The sequence below is a fragment of the Schistosoma mansoni genome, chromosome W (assembly GCF_000237925.1).
Source record: "Schistosoma mansoni strain Puerto Rico chromosome W, complete genome".
Taxonomy (NCBI): domain Eukaryota; kingdom Metazoa; phylum Platyhelminthes; class Trematoda; order Strigeidida; family Schistosomatidae; genus Schistosoma; species Schistosoma mansoni.
Window position 1 is genome coordinate 2,356,323 of NC_031502.1, and position 22,183 is coordinate 2,378,505.

A 22,183-nucleotide genomic window follows, 5' to 3' on the forward strand; every position below is an offset into this window, starting at 1 on the left:
AACGCGTTGTTTTAGGTTTATCTATCGACGTTGACGAAGTATCAAGTTGTGTGTCGGTTGTCGTGTAGGGTACTACGAGTGTAGGAGCCGTGTCGTACGATTGTACCGAAGGAAAATCGACGTAACTAGGGTTTCCTTCTAAGTACGCTGCTTTGAGTCGGTCGATACTGATGCTATCGTTCGTACCGTTCTTATCGACTACATAGTACTTAGGTTCGCGTTGAAGAACTTTGAAGGGTCCTTCGTAAGCTGATTCGAGGGGTCGTCGATGTGAGTCTCGACGAATGAAGACGTGTGTACTATGTCGTAATTCGGGTTGAACGAAAACATCAGTTGATTGAGGTCGAGTGTGAGCAGGTTTAACTGAACGCATAGCGTTTGAAAGCCTACTCGTGTAAGAGTTTAGATCCATGTTCAATAAAGAAGCTGAAGGATCCACGAATTCTCCTGGGAGTCAGAGTGTCGTTCCGTAAACGAGTTGAGATGCCGTGTATCCAATGTCAGCTTTCACTGCATTGCGGATACCTAGCAAGACGAGTGGAAGAGCGTCTGTTTACTGTGAAACGTTTGAAGCTGATAATGAAGCTTTTAGTTGTCGATGAAAACGTTCTACCAACCCGTTTACTTGTGGGTGGTAGGCGGTCGTTCGGAAGCGCGTGATTCCTAATAGCGAGGTCAGACAACGGAAAAGTCCAGATTCTAACTGGCGTCCGCGGTCTGTAGTGATGGTTGAAGGGCAGCCGAAATTTGCTACCCATCGTTCGACGAAAGCGCGGGCCACGGTTTCAGCAGTAATGTCCTTAATCGGTACTGCTTCTGGCCATCGAGTAAAACGGTCTACGCATGTTAGGAGATATGAGTATCCATTCGAGTCGGGTAAGGGTCCTACCAAATCTAGATGGACGTGGTCGAAACGAGCGTCAGTGGTTTTGAAAGAGCCTAAGGGACATTTGTTGTGTCTTATGACCTTAGATTTCTGACAGCTTACACAGGAGCGTGCCCACCCCCTCACGTCTTTATTCATGCCAGGCCAACAAAAGCGTTCGGCTATAAGTTTGACTGTTGCACGAGCACCTGGATGAGAAAGATTGTGCAACGTATTGAAGACGTTGCGTCGATAATGTTTTGGTACTATTGGACGATCCCTACCTGTAGATGTGTCACAGAGTAAGGTTTGCTTACCTGTTCCCATCTGCTTAACACTTAGTTTAAGAGTTGTCGAGGATAACTCATGCTGAAGATCAATGTCTTCTTTTTGAAGCTGAGCGAGTTTAAGAAGGTCGATTCCTTGGAAACTGTTCAAGGAACTTATTCGAGACAAGGCGTCTGCGACTACATTGTTTGCTCCAGAAATGTGTTGTATGTCTGAAGTAAACTGCGAAATGTAGTCCAGTTGTCGAGACTCTCGCGGTGAGTACTTGTCTGAAGATGAATTTAAAGAGAAGGTAAGAGGTTTGTGATCGGTAAAAAGCGTGAATTCTCTTCCTTCGGTGGAATGTTGGAAATGCCGTACAGCACAATACATAGCTAGGAGTTCCCTACCGAACGTGCTGTACCTAGATTCCGCGTCTAACAACCGTCTGGAGAAAAATCCTAAAGGTTGCCAAGAGTTGTCAACCCATTGTTGTAAGACTCCTCCGATTGCTGAGTCAGATGCGTCTACAGCGATACTAATGGGCGCTTGAGTGTCCTGATGAGCAAGCAGGGTTGCTTTAGCGATGTGTTCCTTAACTGTGGAGAATGCTTTACGGGCTATGTCGTCCAAACTAATTGATTTTGCATTTCCACGAAGCTGGTCGGTTAACGGTTTCATAAGGGATGCGCATTTGGGTATGAACCGTCTAAAGAAACTCACAAGTCCGTTAAAAGTTCGTAACTGCTTGGTCGTGGTCGGTTCTGGGTAATCCAGAATGGCCGCCACTTTGCTCCTAAGGGGTCGGATGCCTTGGGCATCAATAGTGTGTCCTAAGAAGTCTAAGGAGTTAGTTCCCATTTGGCATTTCTGAATGTTGACAGTAATGCCATGCCTTTGGAGTCGATCGAAAACAATGTCCAGATGCTTGAGATGCGATTCTCTGTCCGGACTTGCTATTAGACAGTCATCAACATACGCATGTACGAAGTTGAGACCTCAGAAGACATCGTCTATAAACCTTTGGAAGGTTTGAGCCGCATTTCTTAAACCAAAAGGCATTCGCAAGAATTCGTAAAGACCGAAAGGAGAGATGATGGCGGTTTTAGGAATGTCGTCGGTTGCCATCGGTATTTGATTATAAGCCTTAACTAAGTCGATTTTTGAAAAGACAGTTGAACCTTTCAAGGTAGCTGTCAAATCGTGAATATGAGGCAATGGGTAACGATCGGGAATGGTTTTTGCATTCAGACGCCGATAATCACCAGTTGGCCGACAATCGTTGCTGTCCTTTTTAGGGACCATGTGCAATGGGGATGACCATGGACTATTCGATGGTCGAATTATACCTAAGTCTACCATATGCTCGAATTCGTTTTTGGCTAACCCAAGTTTTTCGGTAGCGATTCGACGGGCTTCCGAGAATACACTGCCAACTCCTGGGTTATCGATACTCCGTTGAAAGCGGCACGTAGTGGGGTGAGTTCAAAGACTGGTAGGACGAAGTTTGCACGAATTTGAAGCCTTCGGCTTCCAAAAGGTTCAGTGTAAGCGTTTGCGCATTGCTTTGTCAGCAGTGTTGCTCGGACGCAAACAGCTTGCCGACCGAGGCCATTTCAGTAGTAAATGCTTCTTAAAAGTGTATTAACAAACGAGGTCGGGACATATCGAACACTATACGCTCTGTCGGAACATAAAGTAGCGTGAAGCCGCCTCAAATAAGCCTTGTAACAACTGACTCACATCGCTTAACGGAAGGAAGACCGACTTCAAAGGGGTCTGTCCTAAATAAAAACCCAAGAATGGATGTTTCCTCTGTCCTTTGTCTTGTAAAAGGTAGTTGGCAGGAAATGCCTGAAGATCGAAATCGCAAAGCTAGATCTTACTCCTTCAGGAAACGCAACATAACTGCTCACGTCGTAGGTAAATTTCCGGAATCCTACAGTATGTTTGACGCGACTGTAATCGATACTCCAACGAAAGTTGATGAATGATTACAGGTCGTAAACATGACGATATAAGAGGAAAAGCATTCTTCAAAAAGTATTCGTGGAATTAAAGACTGATCAGGCCATTTATTTTTCATAGAATCAAGTACAGTGAAAGCTGTGAACCTAAAACTAGTTTTGAGCATGACATTGGATTGATAAAACAGCTATTTATTCAACTTATGTCCCCGGAGTCACCTTGTTAAAGGTGTATAGACTGGGTAGTCAAGTGAACTTAAAACTAAATCAAACTAGGTTGTCTAAAGTTGTATTTAAATCTCCTGAAGAACTGGACTTTACTTTACAGAATGGACATAAACTAAAGGGTTCAGGCGTTTTTTCCCGAAGGATTTGTTGCTCGCAGATTGTGTAAAAAGACTAGAAGAAGAAAGAGAACTACAACCTAGGTTAGACGCTGGCTAAAAAGACTAAAAAATCGTATATTTTCGGGTTGTGAGGCTTCGAAATTGAATGATGCCGAAGCTACTATGGGTGTGGCACGAAGTTATTTTAATTGGCTTCGGATCTGTTGCACTAATTGCCGAAGCTTGCTCAATAAGCGGTCAGAAATAGGTGTACAGATTGACTCTAAGAAGCCAGATACAATCGCAGTCGCAGAAACCTGGCTGGTGTAGCCGATTTATAGTATGGTAATTGATTTTGAGGGTTTCACGTGGGTAAGAGCCGACAGAATTCAGAAGAGTAAGGGATGGTGAGTACCTCTATTCACTAGGAATATTATTGCATTTGCCATTATCGACAGTGTATTCCATGAGATTGGGACGTGTGAATTAGTTAGTTGCCGTTTGAAATGCAAGGGACAATAGCTGCTGATTGATTAGTTCTACCGCATTCCAAGCTGTGAGGTAAATGAGGTTTTGCTAAGTGGTCTCAATACTTGGTCACAAAGTGGTCGATGTCTAGTCCTTGGAAACTTCAGTGCGCCTGCAGTAGATTGGAAAAATTTGAGAACTGGTTTGTCAGAAATTTTCTTCTAGTGGGAACTAGTCGATGCAGTTATCACATTCGTCCTAGGACAATATGTGAAAGAAGCTACTGGGTACTATCCGGACTCTGAATTATCCTTACTAGATCTCATATTGACCTATTATGAGGATGACGTCACGAATCTTGATTAAATGCTACCCCTAGGTAAATATGATCATGCAGTTCTAACCTTTGACTCCTTTATATTTATCAGAAACGATCACGCATCAGCCGAACCCAAACCCAACATCTGGAAATCTAATTTACAAGATGTTATACACTCAGAATCATCCGTAGATCGGACAATAGAGCCGGAGTCCCTAATTGATACAGCTTGGGATGCCTTTCGAAAATTATACTTGAAAGTTACTGCATCTCGTATCCCTTGGACTACACCGTGGGGGCCGAGAAACTCTCCACTATGGTTCAGTAGGGAGGTTGGCACCCTTATCCGTAAGAGAAGAAGAATGTGGGATAGACTCAGGTTACTGGGAACTGATGAAACTAAACCTCAATATCGAGAATCTCGGAACATCTGTGCCCCGACCCTCCGTTAAATTCTAGAAGGCTGTACGAGGGGAAAATTGTTAAAGAGTCCATAGAATGTCCTAAACGCTTGTCTTCACATATAAACCAAAGGACAAAAAAAGATAATATTCCAGCACTGTGGGGGGACAGTAATGCTTCATCATTAGTGGGGGATAACTTTGGTTAGGCCCAATTATTCTCAAATCGTTTTAGCAATGTATGTAACATGGAAACACCCTTCTTGTCAGTCCATACAAATCTCTCCACATAGACACTGGACAACGTGGCCATTAAAAACTCAATGTCTTTGGTCTGCTAAATAAGCTTGACATAGGCAAATCCACGTGACCCGATGAACTGCATCGTGGATTACTAAAGGAATTAGCTAACTTTGTTGCAAACCCTTTAAGTATATGCTTTATTCTATCTGTAAACCGGGGTGGATAACCGAAAGACTGGAAGAACACCATAGTAAGTCCTGTCTTCGAGACAGGTACGAAAGATATCGACGCTAAAGTGTTTTTGACTTTGTATACAGTGTTCGTGCGTCCTCAACTTAAGTACTGCATACAAGAAGCTAGCCCTTGCCTAAAAAAGGACAGTGGGCTTTTGGAAAGGGTTCAGAGAACAACAACTAAGCTGATTCCTGGAATAGACGATAGACTGACCAAGCCAAACCTATTCCCGCTGTCATATCGAAGAACCAGAGGCGACTTTATTACAGTTTTCAAATTGCTTAGTGATAAATTCGCACCTGATATGCCCTCATTTTTCTTGCCTTCCAAAGCAGAAAACTTACGAGGACACTCCAGTAAAGTTTACAAGCCCAGAACTAGAGGTGACGCGACTACAGTTTCCAAATTTTTTAATGATAAATTTGCACTGAGATGACCTCACCTTCCAAAACGGAGAATTTACGAGGACAATCCGAATAGTTCACAAACCCTTGACAAATTACTTGTCAGCCTACTATTGACTTTCCCATCGAACAATCAACGAGTGGAATTCATTACCTCAGCACTTGTTTGAGGCCCCATCCGTCGGATCTTTTAGAAGACAGTTGGATCAACTGAGAGAACATCATTGCCAGGACTAACACAGGCAATCAAGCCTCCTATCCTTTCCAAATTAAAACTACATGGGTCGGCTAAAGAGGTGAAAATCATCTCATAATGTAAAAAATTCCAAGAGTTGATGACTAGGTATGAAACCTGTGTTACACAAGTATCCCGCTCATTCTTGGCTTTCGCATTTGCCTGGTACGTCCTCTCAGTTATACTGTCCTAAAAAGAAAATGAGAGGATAGATCACGCCCAAAATCATTTGCAAGTTTTATACGCCTCAAAACCATATTATCTCTTAATCTAAATAGAACAGAGGAAAGAGATCTAACTCCACTAGTCAACGCATGTGTTTTGAACCTCGTACTTCCGGAATTGCTCGGGTTCATGCTCTTTGTAGTTTTTTCGAGACATCCTAATAACCTTATAAACAAGGCCTTGCTGAGTAGTGTGACAGAAAAACTTGATGGAGCACTATGTTTTCTTCAGCTTTTGTAACGTCGTACATTTATTTAGATTTATATTATCAGGATTGGGTTATGAATATTATGGGAATTTTTGTCGAGATCATGAATCGATCAGTGTTGAACCATCATTGGAATCCTGGAGGCATCACGTGCAACGCTTCATAGTAGGACGAAACGGCCGTCCTGCCATAGTGATCTAATACTGATAGATTCATAAACTCAGTCAGAAGATTCATATTATTTATGTCCGCAAAAGCTCATTGGTTGCATGATAAAAAGGTTCATCATGTTCGTTAGCCAGTTTATGCTAATGGGTCAAACCCATTTTTGTAACTTTTGTGATATATTTGCCAAAATATTGACCATGTATAGCTACAGCGTCGCACGAGTCTAAAGTCTCTCTTAATGTAAGATTACTGATTACCATTTTAAAAATGCAAACATCGTGAAGTATAAATTCCCATTCACTATGTCAATTCCCAAGTAGTCCGGATTATTGTGGTTACTTAGGCAGTTGGATTCCGAGCCCGAACATTATTTTACATTTAGACTTAAATCTGACAGTCGTCATATTACATTTGCATAGTGCATCTGTCTGCACATTCCCTGATTATGCTTTATCCTCCATTTTTCTGACTTGTCTCAAGTGTTTAGATCAATATAGGTTGTTTAGTTACATGAGTTATGAGTCCTTTACATCTGATGGGGATGATTCAGAATATCACTAGGTCTACTCCAAACATCAAGTGTTTCTACACCAACGTAAGAGAACTAATCGCTTGGACAACAAGATAACTGTCCATGCATTATTCCTCGATTTCACAGGAACTAAGCCAAATGTAACTCTTCACTAAATGTGGAGATAACTAGGCATGGTCACCAGACAGATGTTCCCAAAACTGCTTAAAACGTGCGAATCACTCCAACTTGAAGTCCCCCCTCTTCGAAAGAGATATAAATTCCTTAGACCAGTTACAGAGATGAGCAACCAAGTGAATGATAGGGATAAAGCATAAATCTTACGATGACAGACTCCAGCACCTGAAAATATTCACATCGGGCTGTAGGAGAATAAGAGGTAGTTTGATGACGGTACACTACATACTAAGTACATCGAGGTATACCAACGCGAGCATATTATTACAACATCACCACCACTCATCTCAAGACACTACCCAAACTAATGCGTATTAAAAAGTGAAGACTCAATTACGCTTTCACTTTTCTCATTCAGAGTTATTCCCATTCAAAACGCTATCTCATGTGAGGTGACCACAGCACTCTCAATGGATAGCTTGAAGATGATACTTGATAAACACGTACTCACGCATGGATTACCATCCCCCTCTCGGACCAGCTGTGCCCGATGCACGTATCACAGCTTACCCACCGTTGTCATTACTTCATATCAGCAACTAGTTTCCATATCACTTATTGTCTTCTCCGTTCCATTCTTATTAACCCTATTTTGTCCTCTTAAACAATACCTATTAGGTAAATTACTTATTTATTCTTGGGACGATCAACCTCTCTTAGCAGCACTACCATCACTTTACGATTTTCACATTTTAACCAACCAACCTCCTACCTGGTATCATGGTAGCTGCTAGTATCCAGAATCCACACAGCTCAGAGAAAAACGCACTCACTCGAATTTCAGGATATACAAATCTATGGATAACTACTAAACTGACTAGAATTAGTGCAGTTGAGTGGCTAGACTATCACTCACTGGACATTACCGAATACCTGTAACCGTACTGAAACAACAAGAAGTGGGCACAAAAACGTTGATCGCTTTAAACAAGGTCGTGACATACATATTGGATATTGGCTCTAGGTCAGAACATTTTTGTTATGCACAATTTGTTAGCGTGGATTTTACTGATTTTAAAGTTGTCATGTACATTGACAGAGAAGTTGCCAGTTATTATCTGGCACGGGATGGGTTTGTTGTTTTATGCGGCTCGCTTATTTTGAAGGCGATCGAGGGACGGGTATGGGTATACTTAAGCTGGCTACTGCGATACAAAACGAAATACCTAGGACATATGTCAAATGCATTACCACTAGTGACTCAGTAATTGAGGTGAGTGAATCTTTGTATGGGAACATGTGTTTCTGGATAACGTATCATGATAATAAGTTATCATACGAAGTGTAAATTATATACACTTTATCTAAGTGTATATTATGCAATGTACCAAGTCTACTTAAGCTAAATAAGTGAACAGCTAAATGGCGACTTAATATTTTACAAATTTAGTTTCTGTTGAGTGAGAACAGATATCCTGTGCTTCTCAGTTTCCTAAAGGACAGACAATAATAGCTTTAGGAAAGCACTCTTTATGCTGTTTAAACTTTTGGAATTAGCGATCATATACTATCTCAACAGTTTCGAAAACGTGACAAAATACTACATAGTTATCTTCCTAGTGAGCCCTCGTATACTGAAAATAATCTGTGTCCAGAGAATGGAGTATACTACTACATATAATACAACTTAATATTGATAAGATGAAAATAAATTGCTGGTGATTTTGTGCACTACACACGGTAGTTACGTCAGACTGATTTGGACCCCTGCCAGTAGTAAAAGAAATTTAATTGATTTTCATGGAGAACTGTGTATATTAAGGTAACCAAATGTTTAGGTCAGTAATTTTGTTCGGAGTTAGACTTTGAATACATTTTCAGTTTATGGGGAATAAGACTGAATGAGTCCTTTTTGAATGAGACATTTTCTATTAAAACGAAATCATATACCTTAACTACACTCGGAGTGGAGAGGTTCAAGCATAAGTTGCAGTTAATAAACACTTATCTACCCCGTGGTGCTACTTGGCTTTTGAAACGAACAATAAATGCTTAGCAGATAACTCTGGATATTCATCGTTCTATAATTTGTGGTAAACTTTCATTCAGCGAATCCAAATGATTTTCGAAATTCATAAGTTTCTGACAGCTTATTTTAAACGAATAGGTGTTCTTTCACTTTTGTTTACAGGATATTAGTTACTAATTAAATCAAGGCGTCCCAAGTCGTGGTTAAGACCCCTTACTAAAATAGTACATTTCATGTGTAAATTCTGCACAACAAAGTTATATTTAAGTAAGAAACACACAGTGAACTTTTGATGAAGTATAAAAATGATAAGTATTAAATGAGTTTTTGAATAGATTACTTCAAAAATGATTTCGGTTAGACTAAATGTTCCTGCAGACTCTCTGGGGATAATAAAATTTGACTTTCTTACGTAGATTTCCGTAGAAAAAATTATCTCACTTAAGATGATCCGAAATGAACACCTACCATCTGAATAACCATTATATTACTGACTAACTGAAGTGTATATTTTGAACTACTAGTTGTGGATAAGAAGAAAAAACCTCATATGTGTTGTAATTGGCTAAATGTCAGTATACAAGTATTAGTATTTGTATTACTTAAAAATTACTGTTGTGCATATGCAGCTAGATAATTGATGAATCAGCGAGTAACAAACATTAAATACATGATGTTTGTTATTTCCTCGTTATTGAACTATTCATTTTGATCAAACCTAACTTTTAGTCCAGTAATATAATCAAATCACCTTCTTTATTAAATAGACCAAGAGAAAAGAACGTTATCACATGCATGTCATCTTCAAAATCCGAATGCATCCCATATCACCGGGAGCAAGAACTACACAAGGAGCTCTCAAGTTATGAAAAGAAATATGATGGACATTGAACTAAAACATCAAATGGTCTAGAAGAATCGACTTTAAAAGATTGGACTATTGCTTGAATCTAACAACTTTAGTATTGGTACACTTTTGGTTATTTGAAAAATGTATTTCTGGTTCTAGATTCTAGTAAACACAGACTGTTGTAAAAATGATGAATTACGAGTATGATGATTCATAAGAATTATTAGATATCAAGTCAAACAATGTAGTATACGCCTTCGTTAGACAATGAAATTCAAGTCTTATCGAGCATTTTGTGTTATCTGTAGACTTATAAACAACTTGGAGCACCAAATAAGATTAGTTCACTTTCATGAATGTCACAGTAAATACAGACAACCGCCAAAATTTTTCACATCCTGATTTGGTCCTCTTACTTTCCCCTGCCCAGCCTGGCCACTTATTCATCTACTGTAAACTTAGAATGTTTGTATATATCGCCTTATTATGTGCAACCAATTCAGTACCGAGATAATAATTCTATTTACTTTTTGGCAATCTTTCTGACTTTGATTTCAGTTTTTGGACACTTATTTTTCACCCTCTTTGTAGGATATTGAAGATACATATTTCATGCCAATCAACGATCAATTGGATTATGTTTGTCGCATGATACATGAAGACAAAAACTTATCTAATGGTTTACATATGATTGGTATATCACAGGGTGGATTATTTGTTAGAGCGTTAGTCCAAAAATGCAATTTCTCGAAAGTTGGCACCGTTGTTTCGATTGGAGGACCTCAACAGGGTATATTTGGGATTCCGAAATGCATTAATGATGGCTTTATTCATCTATGCTTATTAATGAACGAGCTACTTTCATATGGAGCCTATATAAATTTTATTCAGAGCCAGTAAGTGCTAGCCAAATTAACACAGAATTATTAGTGGCTTTTGATTTACGAGAGTATTTTGTCACAACTTTTAGTTGGGTAAGAGAACGTCTAATTCCAGGTTTTATACATAAATAAGCGTGTCAGTATTCAAGGCGTCTAAATGGTAGTTTTTTAACAGTTGACTGAAAATTTAAATTACACCTAGCTTATTACCTAAGCAAGAAGTTTACTTGTGACTTTTCTCGTCACTAGGTGATAAAAAAACATACTGAAAGAAATACACGAGTGAAACTAGAGTGTATCAAGAGTGAATATATGAGAACTTTTCTGTTTACTCTTTTCTATAACAGATTTATTAGAATGTCGGTCAAACTATACAGTGTTCATCAATTCTAGATAAAATTCTGAAAATATTAGAGACGCATAAGTTCTAAAAGACGCAAATTTGAAAGCTAAACTGCTCAGTTTGAAAACTCGCTTCAAGTTACCACAGTTATTTTTTGAGCACAGTTGACTCGGCCGATGTACTACTGAAGCATGTGAGTGGTACATAAATTATCAGGAACTACAACTAAGTAAGTGAATTTCTGTTCATAAAAGCGGCCGGATTTACATATGGCTTTCAAAAAAGCCAAAGAATCTTCAATCGTATAAAAGGTCAAAACCAGTGTATTATCTTATTACAAACAGGTGTTCACTGAGCATCTAAGATATAAGCCTGCATCTGGAATGTCTATAGGGGTTATTCATCTCTGTCATATATAGGGTGACTACTTCAGTTACAAGAAAAGCTAGCTGTGTCATTTAAATTGTTCAGTAAGAAGATGAACATTATTAGAACTGTGCAGTATATTAATGCATTACTTTCTGTACAATTCGATCATACATTTACTGGTTATGAAGTTTGATACGAAAAATAACTAAGTAAACAAACTGGAGGAGACGAAAAATATCATGAATCACTCCACTTTGGTCACTAAATTGGTGCTACTAAGGGAGTTAAAGTGAAAGTATAAGTTATCTCTGAACTCACAGAGGGGGTAAATTTTGTACGATTAAGCCTTAAGTAAACTTGCTTATTCTCTCCATTCAACATTTGGCCGAAACCACAAAGTCTGGGTTAAGGTCAATCTTAAGACTCGTTTCAAATATATGTCCAGAAATGAAAGAGAATGAGTGTTGATTATATGATTTTATTGTTTTACACTTTTCTCGAGTTTTTACTACACCAAATTTATTCTACTATCACTGATCCTGGTACTACGTCCACTACTCCGGCAACTCGATGTGTTGATCAAGCGTGACAACCTGAACAGACGTCCATATGTTCTAAGTTCACCGATGAGTATGACTGACTATCTGACCATACAACCTAATAAAGTACCAAACACAGAACTCAGGAAAATATCAGCAAGAAGTCAATTAACGTTTGCCTGTCTTTAAGGAGTAAACGCTGGTTTGAATTATTTTTTGCTACTGATCATATCCGCACATAGCTCGTCTAAAGTTACTTCCGGTCCCAAGCTCGGGTGAACAAGAAGGTTTTAGCACGAGGTAGGCAACCCAATCCTGTAGAAAAAAACTTTGCTAAAAAGAACCAGTCAGAATAAACAAATTAAACTATCTAAACTCTGCCTTGGGAATCGAGGGAAGAATTGTGACGCCTCATGATGAAAGCCGAGATTTTTCGGAAGTCACGAGGCCGATGCCACTTCTAACAACCAGACAAACACTTTTTATAAGTACATGGAACATTCGGACAATGTGGAAGTCCAGGAAGACCGGTCAAATAGCAATGGAAATAAGATATAAATTGGCAATACTTGAAATCAACGAAACCCATTGGACACAAGCTGAACAACAAAGGCTAGATACGAGAGAGATGCTTCTGTACTCCAGTCACGAAGAGGAGAATGCTCCACATACTTAGGAAGTTGCTCTAATGCTGTCCAGAGAGCACGAAATGCACCTATAGGATGGGAATCTTATGGATCCATAATTATCAAAGCATCATTTAAAACAAAGGAGGAGGGGATCATAATAAGTGTTATCTAATGTTATGTACCCACCAATGATAGCGACGACGATGATAAAGATCACTTCTATGAAAGGCTGCAATCAATTATTGCGAAGTGCTCAAGAAAGGATCTGATCATCCTGATGGGAGATCTGAATGCTAAAGTTGGAGTGAACAACACAGGATATGAAGATATAATTGGACGACATGGACCAGGAGAGAGAGATGAAAATGGGGAGAGATTCGCAAATCTATGTGCATTCAACGAATTAGTTATAGGCGGCACAATATTCCAACACAAGCGCATACACAAAGCTACATGGACCTCACGGGATCAAATCGCGGAGAGACAAATAGATCATATTTGTATCAACAAAAAATTCTGAAGGACAATCGGAGATGTGAGAACCAGGAGAGGAGCTGACATGGCTTCTGATCACCACCTAGCTGTGGTCAAGATGAAACTGAAGCTAGAGAAACACTGGACAACTGGGGGAACGGCATTACAAAGGTTCAATACGGCCTTTCTTCGAGATACTAACAAACTCAACGAATTCAAAATAACTCTCAAAAACAGGTTCCTAGCTTTTCAGGATCTACTGAAAGAACAAGAAACTACGATGGAGGACAACTGAAAAGGGATCAAAGAAGCACGTGTCAGGAGGATCTGGGGCACAAGAAGCATCGAAGTAATGGTTCTCCATGAGAACTTTGGACAGGATTGAAGAAAGGAAGAACAAGAAGTCAGCAATTAACAACAGTCGAACACGAGCAGAAGAAGTCAAGCAGAAATACATAGAAGAACTAGCAACGATGGCGGAAAAAGCAACTATATGATACAACGAAGAACTTAGCAGGGAGATATAGTAAACCAGAGAGACCAGTCAAGGACAAAGAAGGAAAGATAATCACTGAAATTCAAGAACAGAGAAAAAGATAGGTGGAACGTTTTGAGGAACTTTTGAATAGGCCAGCTCCATTGAATCCACTGGACATCGAAGCAGCACCTACGGACCTCCCAATAGATGTCACTCCACCAATGACCGAAGAAATCGGGATGGGTATCAAACGAATGAAGTGTGAGAAAGCATCAGGAATTGACAGCGTACCAGCCAAAACACTGAAGTCGGACATAGAGGTAACTGCAAACATGCTCCACGTTCTATTTAGGAAGATTTGGGAGTAGGAAAAAGTTCCATCAGGCTGTAAGGAACTATATCTCGTCAAGACACCACAGAAAGGAGCAATTTTGAGGACTACAGAGGCATCACACTACTATCAGTGTCAAAAAATGTTTTCAACAGTGTTGCTGAAACGGATGAAAAGTCCGGTGGACATCCAACTTCGAGATCAACAGACCTTACTTCGTCAGGATCGGTCGTGTACAGACCAAATCGCGACACTACGGATCATCGTTGGACAATCAATTGGATGGAACTCGTCACTATATATCAACTTCTTTGATTATGATTAGGCATTTGGGAGAGTGGATAGGAGAATCTTATTGAATCTTATTCGACACTTTGGAGTTCCTGAGAAAATCGTCAACAATATCTGGAATTTATACGACGGACTACACTGCAAAGTAGTGCATGGAGGACAGCTGACAGATGCACTTTAAGTGAAGACCGGAGTCAGACAAGGTTGTTTACTCTCACTTTTCCTCTTTCTTCTGGTGGTCAACTGGATTAATTAGACTTCCACATTTGATAGGAAGCACGGAATACAATGAAAAACTCTGAATCAATTAGATTGGGATCTCAGAGATGAAATGGCCCTTCTATCCCATACACACGAGAGAAATATAAATGAAGATAACTGGTGTAGCATAAGCTACTGCATCAGTGGGTCTCAATATACACGAGGGAAAAAGCAAGATCCTCAAATGTAACACGGAGAACGACAAGCAAATCGCACTTGATGGAGAAACTCTGGAAGATGTGGAAACATTCACGTATATGAGAAGCATCGTTGATGAACAGGGAGGATCTGATGCAGATGTAAAGGCGAGGTCGGTGTCCCACGCTCTTCCATATCGGGTAACAGGTGTAAGTACGTAAACTGATCATATCCAGACATTTTACTGATTTCTGTAGTTTAATTCTAATAGGATTCCGTAAAAATGATTATCTTTTGTGATCCTATAATTAACTGATCTTCTTGGTACTGCACCAACTCATCAAACTAGAGAAAGTCGATTTGTTAAAAATTTCATTTTACTTCTTTTTCTAATTTCAGCTTATTATAAATAAGTTACAGTAACAATCCTTGACATGGAGATACTTCTAGTATTTAAAATGTTGTGAAAGGTTTTTTTAAATTACGAGGGTCACTTCTTAAACCATTTGAAACGAGAGTATTAAATTATCCCTTTCAATAAATGCACGTACAAAAATAAAAAATCCTTTGATTCTTTTTGTTGCGTAACAAGCCTTGTTCAAGCTCAATACTGGCATGATCCATTGGAGGAAGATGTCTATCGCAAATACTCCCAATTTTTAGCTGATATTAATCAGGAAAATGTAAGTTTTGTAGGGCTAAAAGACAATTGTATAATATTTGTTTGGATTGAAACTGTCTAAAATTTAAATCTTTGGTAACCTTTGTGGGCACAGAAATCATGACCTAAGAAACCACCCTTATACTTTTAGATGAATCAATAATAATTACTCTATTAAAAGTCAGATATCTCTAGCAGCTTACCTATTCGGGTTCTGCGTAACATTCCTAGATATAACACTTAATGACTCTGTCTCAGTTCGCACAGCTACAATCACTTCTTACAAGCTTGTAAGTGTGTCTTACGGACGAATGACGATCAGAATAGAACCACTGTTAAATGTTTTGTAGCAACTGTCCCGTCAAAATTACACCAAAATAGGTATCTTGTTGAATTCTGTTAACGATTACTATTATGCTGAAAGATATGTAAGTTATATTAACAAGTCTTTAAAAGTTATGAAGCATGTTCCGTAGTATCAGATAATGACTGTCTGTTTTTTTCAAAGGAGACATACATCTGATTTAAATCACTTTACAACACCAAGACATCGCATTATTGGTGTTAATGTAAAATAATTATTGGACATAAAGGATGATTTATTAGTTATAAACGGTTTATGGTGGTTCAATCATAACTGTAAGTGTCAATAGTTGTTCACCTTGGCATTATTCTTGACTCGATTCTTAGTGGACCAGTCTTGAAGCTCCTAATACACTACAGTAAACAAGAATGTAATTATATCTTAATGAAATAGTTATATTTTGCAAATACAGTATAATATTAGTTAAACAGTGGTTATTCAATTCATCTCTGTTTCCAGTCTATATTCAACTTCAAATTTATTTAGTATTGTTTGCTTGAATCTTCCCATCGATGTGTTAGGACTGTAACTGGTCAGTCTCTAATTGGCATATGTGCATACTGTGCGTATTGCCTCGATATAGCCTTAATTCACAAGTATGGTAAGCAGAGATGGATAGTGGCTAGCAGGTACATCCAGCTGACGAGTCCCGAATAGGACGATACGCGCGTCCTGGATTCCACTGCTAGCCACTATCCATCTCTGCTTATATTCAACTTCTACTGATCTTTCCTGTTAAAGACTAACAAAATTCAAGGAAAAAGAATAAGTAGTCTTTATTTGGAATGACTTTTCATGATTAAATGAACTTGGTGAGTATTGAATTAGACTAAAAACTTTATAATCTCTCTTGTTGACAAGAATATCCACTTCATTTTTGTCAGTTTCATTTACTCTTTTTTTCGGTGTTTTAGGAAATAAACGAAATTTATCGTGAAAAAATGAAAAATATTCAAAGATTAGTATTGGTAAAGTTTTCGGGTGACACTATTGTAATCCCCAAAGAATCTGAAGCAAGTGTATTTATTGATTAGTTGAAACAATATGTATATTTCTTTAAATAATTGATTAATTGGTTAATTGGAAGTGCCCTTTTGTTTTAAACATCTAATTTCTAAACTCATCCTAAGCATTTGATCAAACAAAAAGTATTTCACAATCGAGACTTATCAAATTTACTGTCATTACTATACTGGAAAGGAATAATCTACTTTAAAATGAGTTAGCCATTTAAGCTTGTCACTATATCTTTAATATTATACATACCACCATCTAAGTAAGTGTTAACACTGATACAAATGATAAGTTTCGTTGCAATTAGTACATTATTCTAATATTCACGATTTTTAATACTTATTGATACTATGTACCTAGTATGCCTTAGTGACAAAAATCGACAATATCAGGACCTAAAGTCTAGGTTATTTAACCTTCAGACCATAGATAGTATACCATGTTCTTAGTATGTAATTAGATTAATATCATTTAACTTAGTCCTGATGTTGTATCAATCTACCAATCAATGTTCAAACTAACACTTAAAATTGGAACATTAAAAATCAGATTATCTAATAGATGACTACACATATTGTTATCATTTTATATCCACACCTACACTATTATGATTTTTGTTAAATAGTATTTTAACATTGGACTTTATCTAATGTCAGAATAAATATTCTTGTCCATGTGTGTAGATTCATTTACATATTTATTTATATTAAGTTAGTATATTTCGAATAATTCCAGTATAGTTTAACTATTTACTTATAAGGGGGTTGTTTGTGGAGACTTTTTAATAATTTTTTTATATATAGTTGAAATCATGAGTCGATTGAAGCTAGACCATCATGGAAAACCTGGAAGCACTGGATGGCTGTTTCGTCCTATTGTGGGACTCCTCAGTAGTGCGCATCCACGACCTCACCTCTCGAGATTCGAACCCAGAACCTATCAGTTTCGCGCGCAAGCACTTAACCGATAGACCACTGAGCCGACCGGCATCCAACGGTGTTAATGTCTAACTTCAACCAATCCACGAAACGGCCGTCCAGTGCTTCCAGGTTTTCCATGGTGGTCTAGCTTCAATTGGCTCATGATTTCAACTATATATAAAAAATATTTACTTATAAATCAAAAGATTAATTAATTTAGAGTTTTTGTAGCTTCCGGTCTCAGGATACATTTTTATATACTTTTTTAATATGTTTTAAAATCTATGCGGCAAGCTGCATATCAATTGCACTCATCAAAAACATGTTTTGTCGAACTATATTCAAGCTAGACAGGGTATCATGGTCTTTTATCTGAGCTAGTCTGTAATTGAATCCCCAATTAGTTTGGTTTAACTTGAAGCATATGACCATTGACTTTTTTCAATATGTAAGGGTAGATTGAATTGAATTTTTGCAAATATAAGTCGAAAACTCTGCAGTTAGGAATTACCTCACGTTTTCTTATCAAAATAAATCGATGACTTTAAATTCTATCTCCCAACGTAAGTTAAATTCCCAATTCGAGTTATCGACATGAGTTGGTAAGTTTCATTTTCAAAAGGAAATAAAAATATCCCCTTACACTCTTCAATATCTCTACTTTATAAGTCATGAATAGTAAATATGGATAACGTGTTTTAGATTTGTCCTATATTTTTGGTTATCTGAAGAACTTAATAAAAACATATTTTCATGAGTACAAAATCCAATTATTGTACTGAAAAGTTATCTACAACTGTTGTGATAACTCTTAACTTATTAGTTAACCGACTTTAGTTTCATGGTAGTAGTTGTGTCATTTGACTATTCACATTAATTTTATATTTAGTAAAGTAACACACAGAATTTTTGAAGTAACTCAGTTAAGTGCATAGAGGTGATCCAGTAATTAGCTGAACTTTATTCGAGTAAACTTAGTGTACTAGGACCTTGGTGCACCATAATGTCAGCAATAGTGTACTAGTTGAATGTCTCACACTAGCTGTGTTTATATTATAGGCGACATTTGTTAAAAAATTTTCTGTAATTAAAGTATGATCAAATTATACGGATCATTTCATTGTTTCCGATGACTGGTTATCTTTTACTGTGAAGAATTAAATACCATCTCTATAGATCCTGATCACTGACAATCTATAACGGCTATCGTGGTTTATATTTCATCGTGAGGTGTAAATGATTTCAACCGATCTATATTTTCTATATGTAGTTTAGGAAGTTTTTGAAATGCATGAATTACAGTAAATATGAGTTTTTTCTGATATCATAAACAATCTTTTTCAGTGGTTTGGATTTTATCAGAATGGATCGTCGACAAATACAACAACGTTACAAGACAGCATTCTGTATACTGAAGTAAGTAACGCATTAGTATGTCCAAACTAACCTATTGTTCATTATATGTGAAAAAATTATTATATTTGAAATAGTCTCAGCGATTGAAATATAAATAATTCCAACGTTTCGTCCAGCTAACTTGTCTGGACTTCTTCAGGGAAATAATCAAAATCATCAAAGAAATATATAGTGTTTTTTTAACAATCATATCAAAATCTCTACTACTTTTTAATCCAATCATATTTGGATGTCGAAGTTTTGTAAACAGGATAACATGAGTCAGTTGAATGAGAATCAAGTGAAAAGTTCAACGATGTGAATTAAAGGAGACTGCATAAATTGTGTGTATGTATGTATGTAAAAGATGAGTTATTAATGAATGATATTCAGTGTTGATATGTTTCTATGTGAAGTAAAAATAAGAATAAAAGTGCAAAATGAAGGTTGAAAAGTTCTTTTTTCTTTCTGAATCATCGAAATTGCAAATAAAATGAGAATCATCAAGTACATAATTGTAATGTTAAACATAACTCATATTGATTTCAGTCATAGTAACGATTCATGTGAAGTAAACAGGTTGAATAAAAGAAAAGGTCAAATTACTTGTTGATGAATATTTGCCTAGTGGTAGCTAGCTGAATACCATCCTTTCTGTTTAGGCTGTTCTAATTAGCCCATATATACAGCGCTTCTGCTGTCAATCTTTCTTTATGAGTGTTGAAACCTTTCTGAAGTATTTTAGCCCCTTCAAAATTAATCATGTGTCCCGTTTCCAACGCATGTAACGCTATTGCAGACTTATTCTCAAGTTTCCTTAAGTCAACCGAAGTTTCGGGAACATTTTTTAAACATTGTTTGTGTTCCTTCAACCTTACCTTCAATTGTCTGGATGTTTCTCCAACATAAGCCACATTACAATCTTGACAATTGATCTCATAGACAATATTTTGTTGTTCTTCCTTTGGTAACCTATCCTTAACCTTCACCAATGACGATCTTATAGTGTCATAGGTTCTAAAATACACTCTTATATCATGCTTGTTTAAGATCCGTTTGATTTTTTCCGATGTTTCACTACGGTATGGTATGACTACAGTGGACTTCCAATCTTTCTGTACACATTGTAGTTTAGCTTTTCTTTCCTTTCTAACAATCTTCTTTAAAAACTCTTTTGGGTAGTTGTTATCCCTAAGTGTAGATAAAATCCTATTCAATTCATATTGTTGGTCTTCCTTATCTGTAACAAGCTTAAGACTTCTGTTAATTAAATTTTTAACAACTGTGACTTTCGTACATAAAGCATGTTCGTATATGATGATTGCTGACAATCACAAGTTTAAGCATATGAATGATGACAACAGAAAGATTAGAGTCAAAAAGTAAATTCTCGTAACCAGACATCAAAAACTTGAATACGCATGTCATTTATGTAAGTTGAAGGTTACATCATGAGACTATACATATGGAAAGATATTACATCTAAATAAATCAGTAAACTTTTCTTGTTTTTTGGTCAAAATACATCAGATAATTAAATCAGATTGGATGATCTGTTTGTTTTTAATGATAGTAACACGATGTACTTGACTGACGGCTGTTAAACCATGTATAAGAGGTTGATATAAATAATGAGATTTTGATTCGTTAAATGACTTATCAAAGCGACATAATGTTTGGTTTAAATTAACGGATTCGTGAGGATACTAAGTGAAGTTCAGTGTATTAAAGTGGTTTGTTTTATGAAGTCTAGTTAAAATCTGATGACTCGCATGAAGATTGATGTGCCTAGTAAGTATTGAGGAAAATAGATTGGACAAAGCGTATCACGTTTATTCGACAATGCAATATCAATTTTAATAAAAGACTAATAAATGTTGAGCATGATCAAAAATTAGTCAGGAGATCGTTGAACAAATGGATGAACTATAAATTTGATTATAACGTTTCAGATAACTAGAAAAATCAACTGTCTAAGAGAATTATCGAATCCAAACTGAGTCGCCCCATAATAGGACGAAACGGTCGTCCAGTGCTTCCAGGTTTTCCATGGTGGTCTAGCTTAAATTGAATCAAAATAATATATTCTGATAATAATCAACATATGCTCACTAGTGACTGGCTCGATGAGGTATTTCCTGGAGTTCTAATGAGAAGCAGTAACCAGTGGAGTTCAACCAGTTCTGTTGTGAGATAGAAACCCACTGAAGACATTGGTGTATGTGTCGCTCAATTTCGTGGATCGGTTGAAGTTAGACATTACCACAGTTGGATACCGGCTCATTGATCTAGTGGTTAAGCGCACGCGCGTGAGACTGACATGTCATTAGTTCTAATCTCGCGAGGCGGGATCGTGGATCTGTTCTGCCGAGGAGTCCCACAATAGAACGAAACGACCATCCAGTGCTTCCAGGTTTTTCATGGTGGTTTAGCTTCAATTGGTTCATGGTCTCAACTATCAAAATTTGAATAGAAAGTCTCCTGGTGAACAATTTATCATTATTTACATTGATTTTATCATTTCTTTATTCAAAACAAAATTTAATTCCTTTTTGTTTCAGAACTACTTGACAAAAATTTTAAAAGATTTCATAAATTCTCTTATTTTAGGATCGTCTAGGTCTTAAAGAACTTGATAAAAGGGGTGATTTACATTTTATTGAAAAAGATGGTGATCATTTACATTTTGATGTGAATTGGTTTATTGAAAAGATTGTTATTGCTTTTTTGAAATAACTTTAATTCATAGAATATACACTATTTACTTCGTACATTTCAGAGTAGTATATATGTCAATTGGTAATTTTTGACCGGTTAATTATCATACTGCAAAGAACACATAAATCTTTCTTGATTTTAACATTTAAAACTTTTTTACATTTTCTGAAATAAATTTACTAGAAAATCATATATTTCGGAATGTATTCATTAACCTAAGAGATTATAATCAGTTATCTATTCTAAATGATAATTAAATTATTAATTAATATCGATAGTGTAATAAGAAGACGAAGATTATCAGAACTATATGATATATTATAAGCAAAAATGGACAGTGGCTAGCAGTGGAATCCAGGACGTGCGTTTCGCCCTATTTGGGACTCGTCAGCTGGATGTACCTGCATCTCAGAGTTAATGTTCACTGTGGGACTCGAACCAAGTACCTTTCGCTTCAAACGCCATCGCGTTATCCACTCAGCTACTGAGTCCTGATAGCCAATTGCTTGTGCAATGGGG

At 37.2% G+C, this 22,183-nt stretch overlaps 1 protein-coding gene across 1 annotated transcript; it reads left to right on the plus strand.

Moving 5' to 3' along the window:
• The first annotated feature begins 7,985 nt into the window (after positions 1 to 7,985).
• On the plus strand, positions 7,986 to 21,849 carry Smp_142970 (putative palmitoyl-protein thioesterase). Its single transcript, XM_018799911.1, has 7 exons — positions 7,986 to 8,111; positions 8,146 to 8,252; positions 10,450 to 10,754; positions 15,185 to 15,275; positions 16,532 to 16,636; positions 18,896 to 18,967; positions 21,557 to 21,849. Exons 1-7 carry the CDS (start codon positions 8,021 to 8,023, stop codon positions 21,680 to 21,682), a joined length of 897 nt encoding a protein of 298 aa, XP_018653777.1. The 5' UTR covers positions 7,986 to 8,020; the 3' UTR covers positions 21,683 to 21,849.
• Positions 21,850 to 22,183: the final 334 nt, after the last annotated feature.

Excerpts from the sequence above, each read along its gene's own strand:
- Smp_142970 (XM_018799911.1), top strand. The coding sequence starts at position 8,021 with ATGCACAATTTGTTAGCGTGGATTTTACTGATTTTAAAGTTGTCATGT. Across the intron at positions 8,253-10,449 it reads CTAGTGACTCAGTAATTGAG|GATATTGAAGATACATATTT; the intron begins GTGAGTGAATCT and ends CCCTCTTTGTAG. Across the intron at positions 15,276-16,531 it reads CTGATATTAATCAGGAAAAT|GAAATAAACGAAATTTATCG; the intron begins GTAAGTTTTGTA and ends TCGGTGTTTTAG.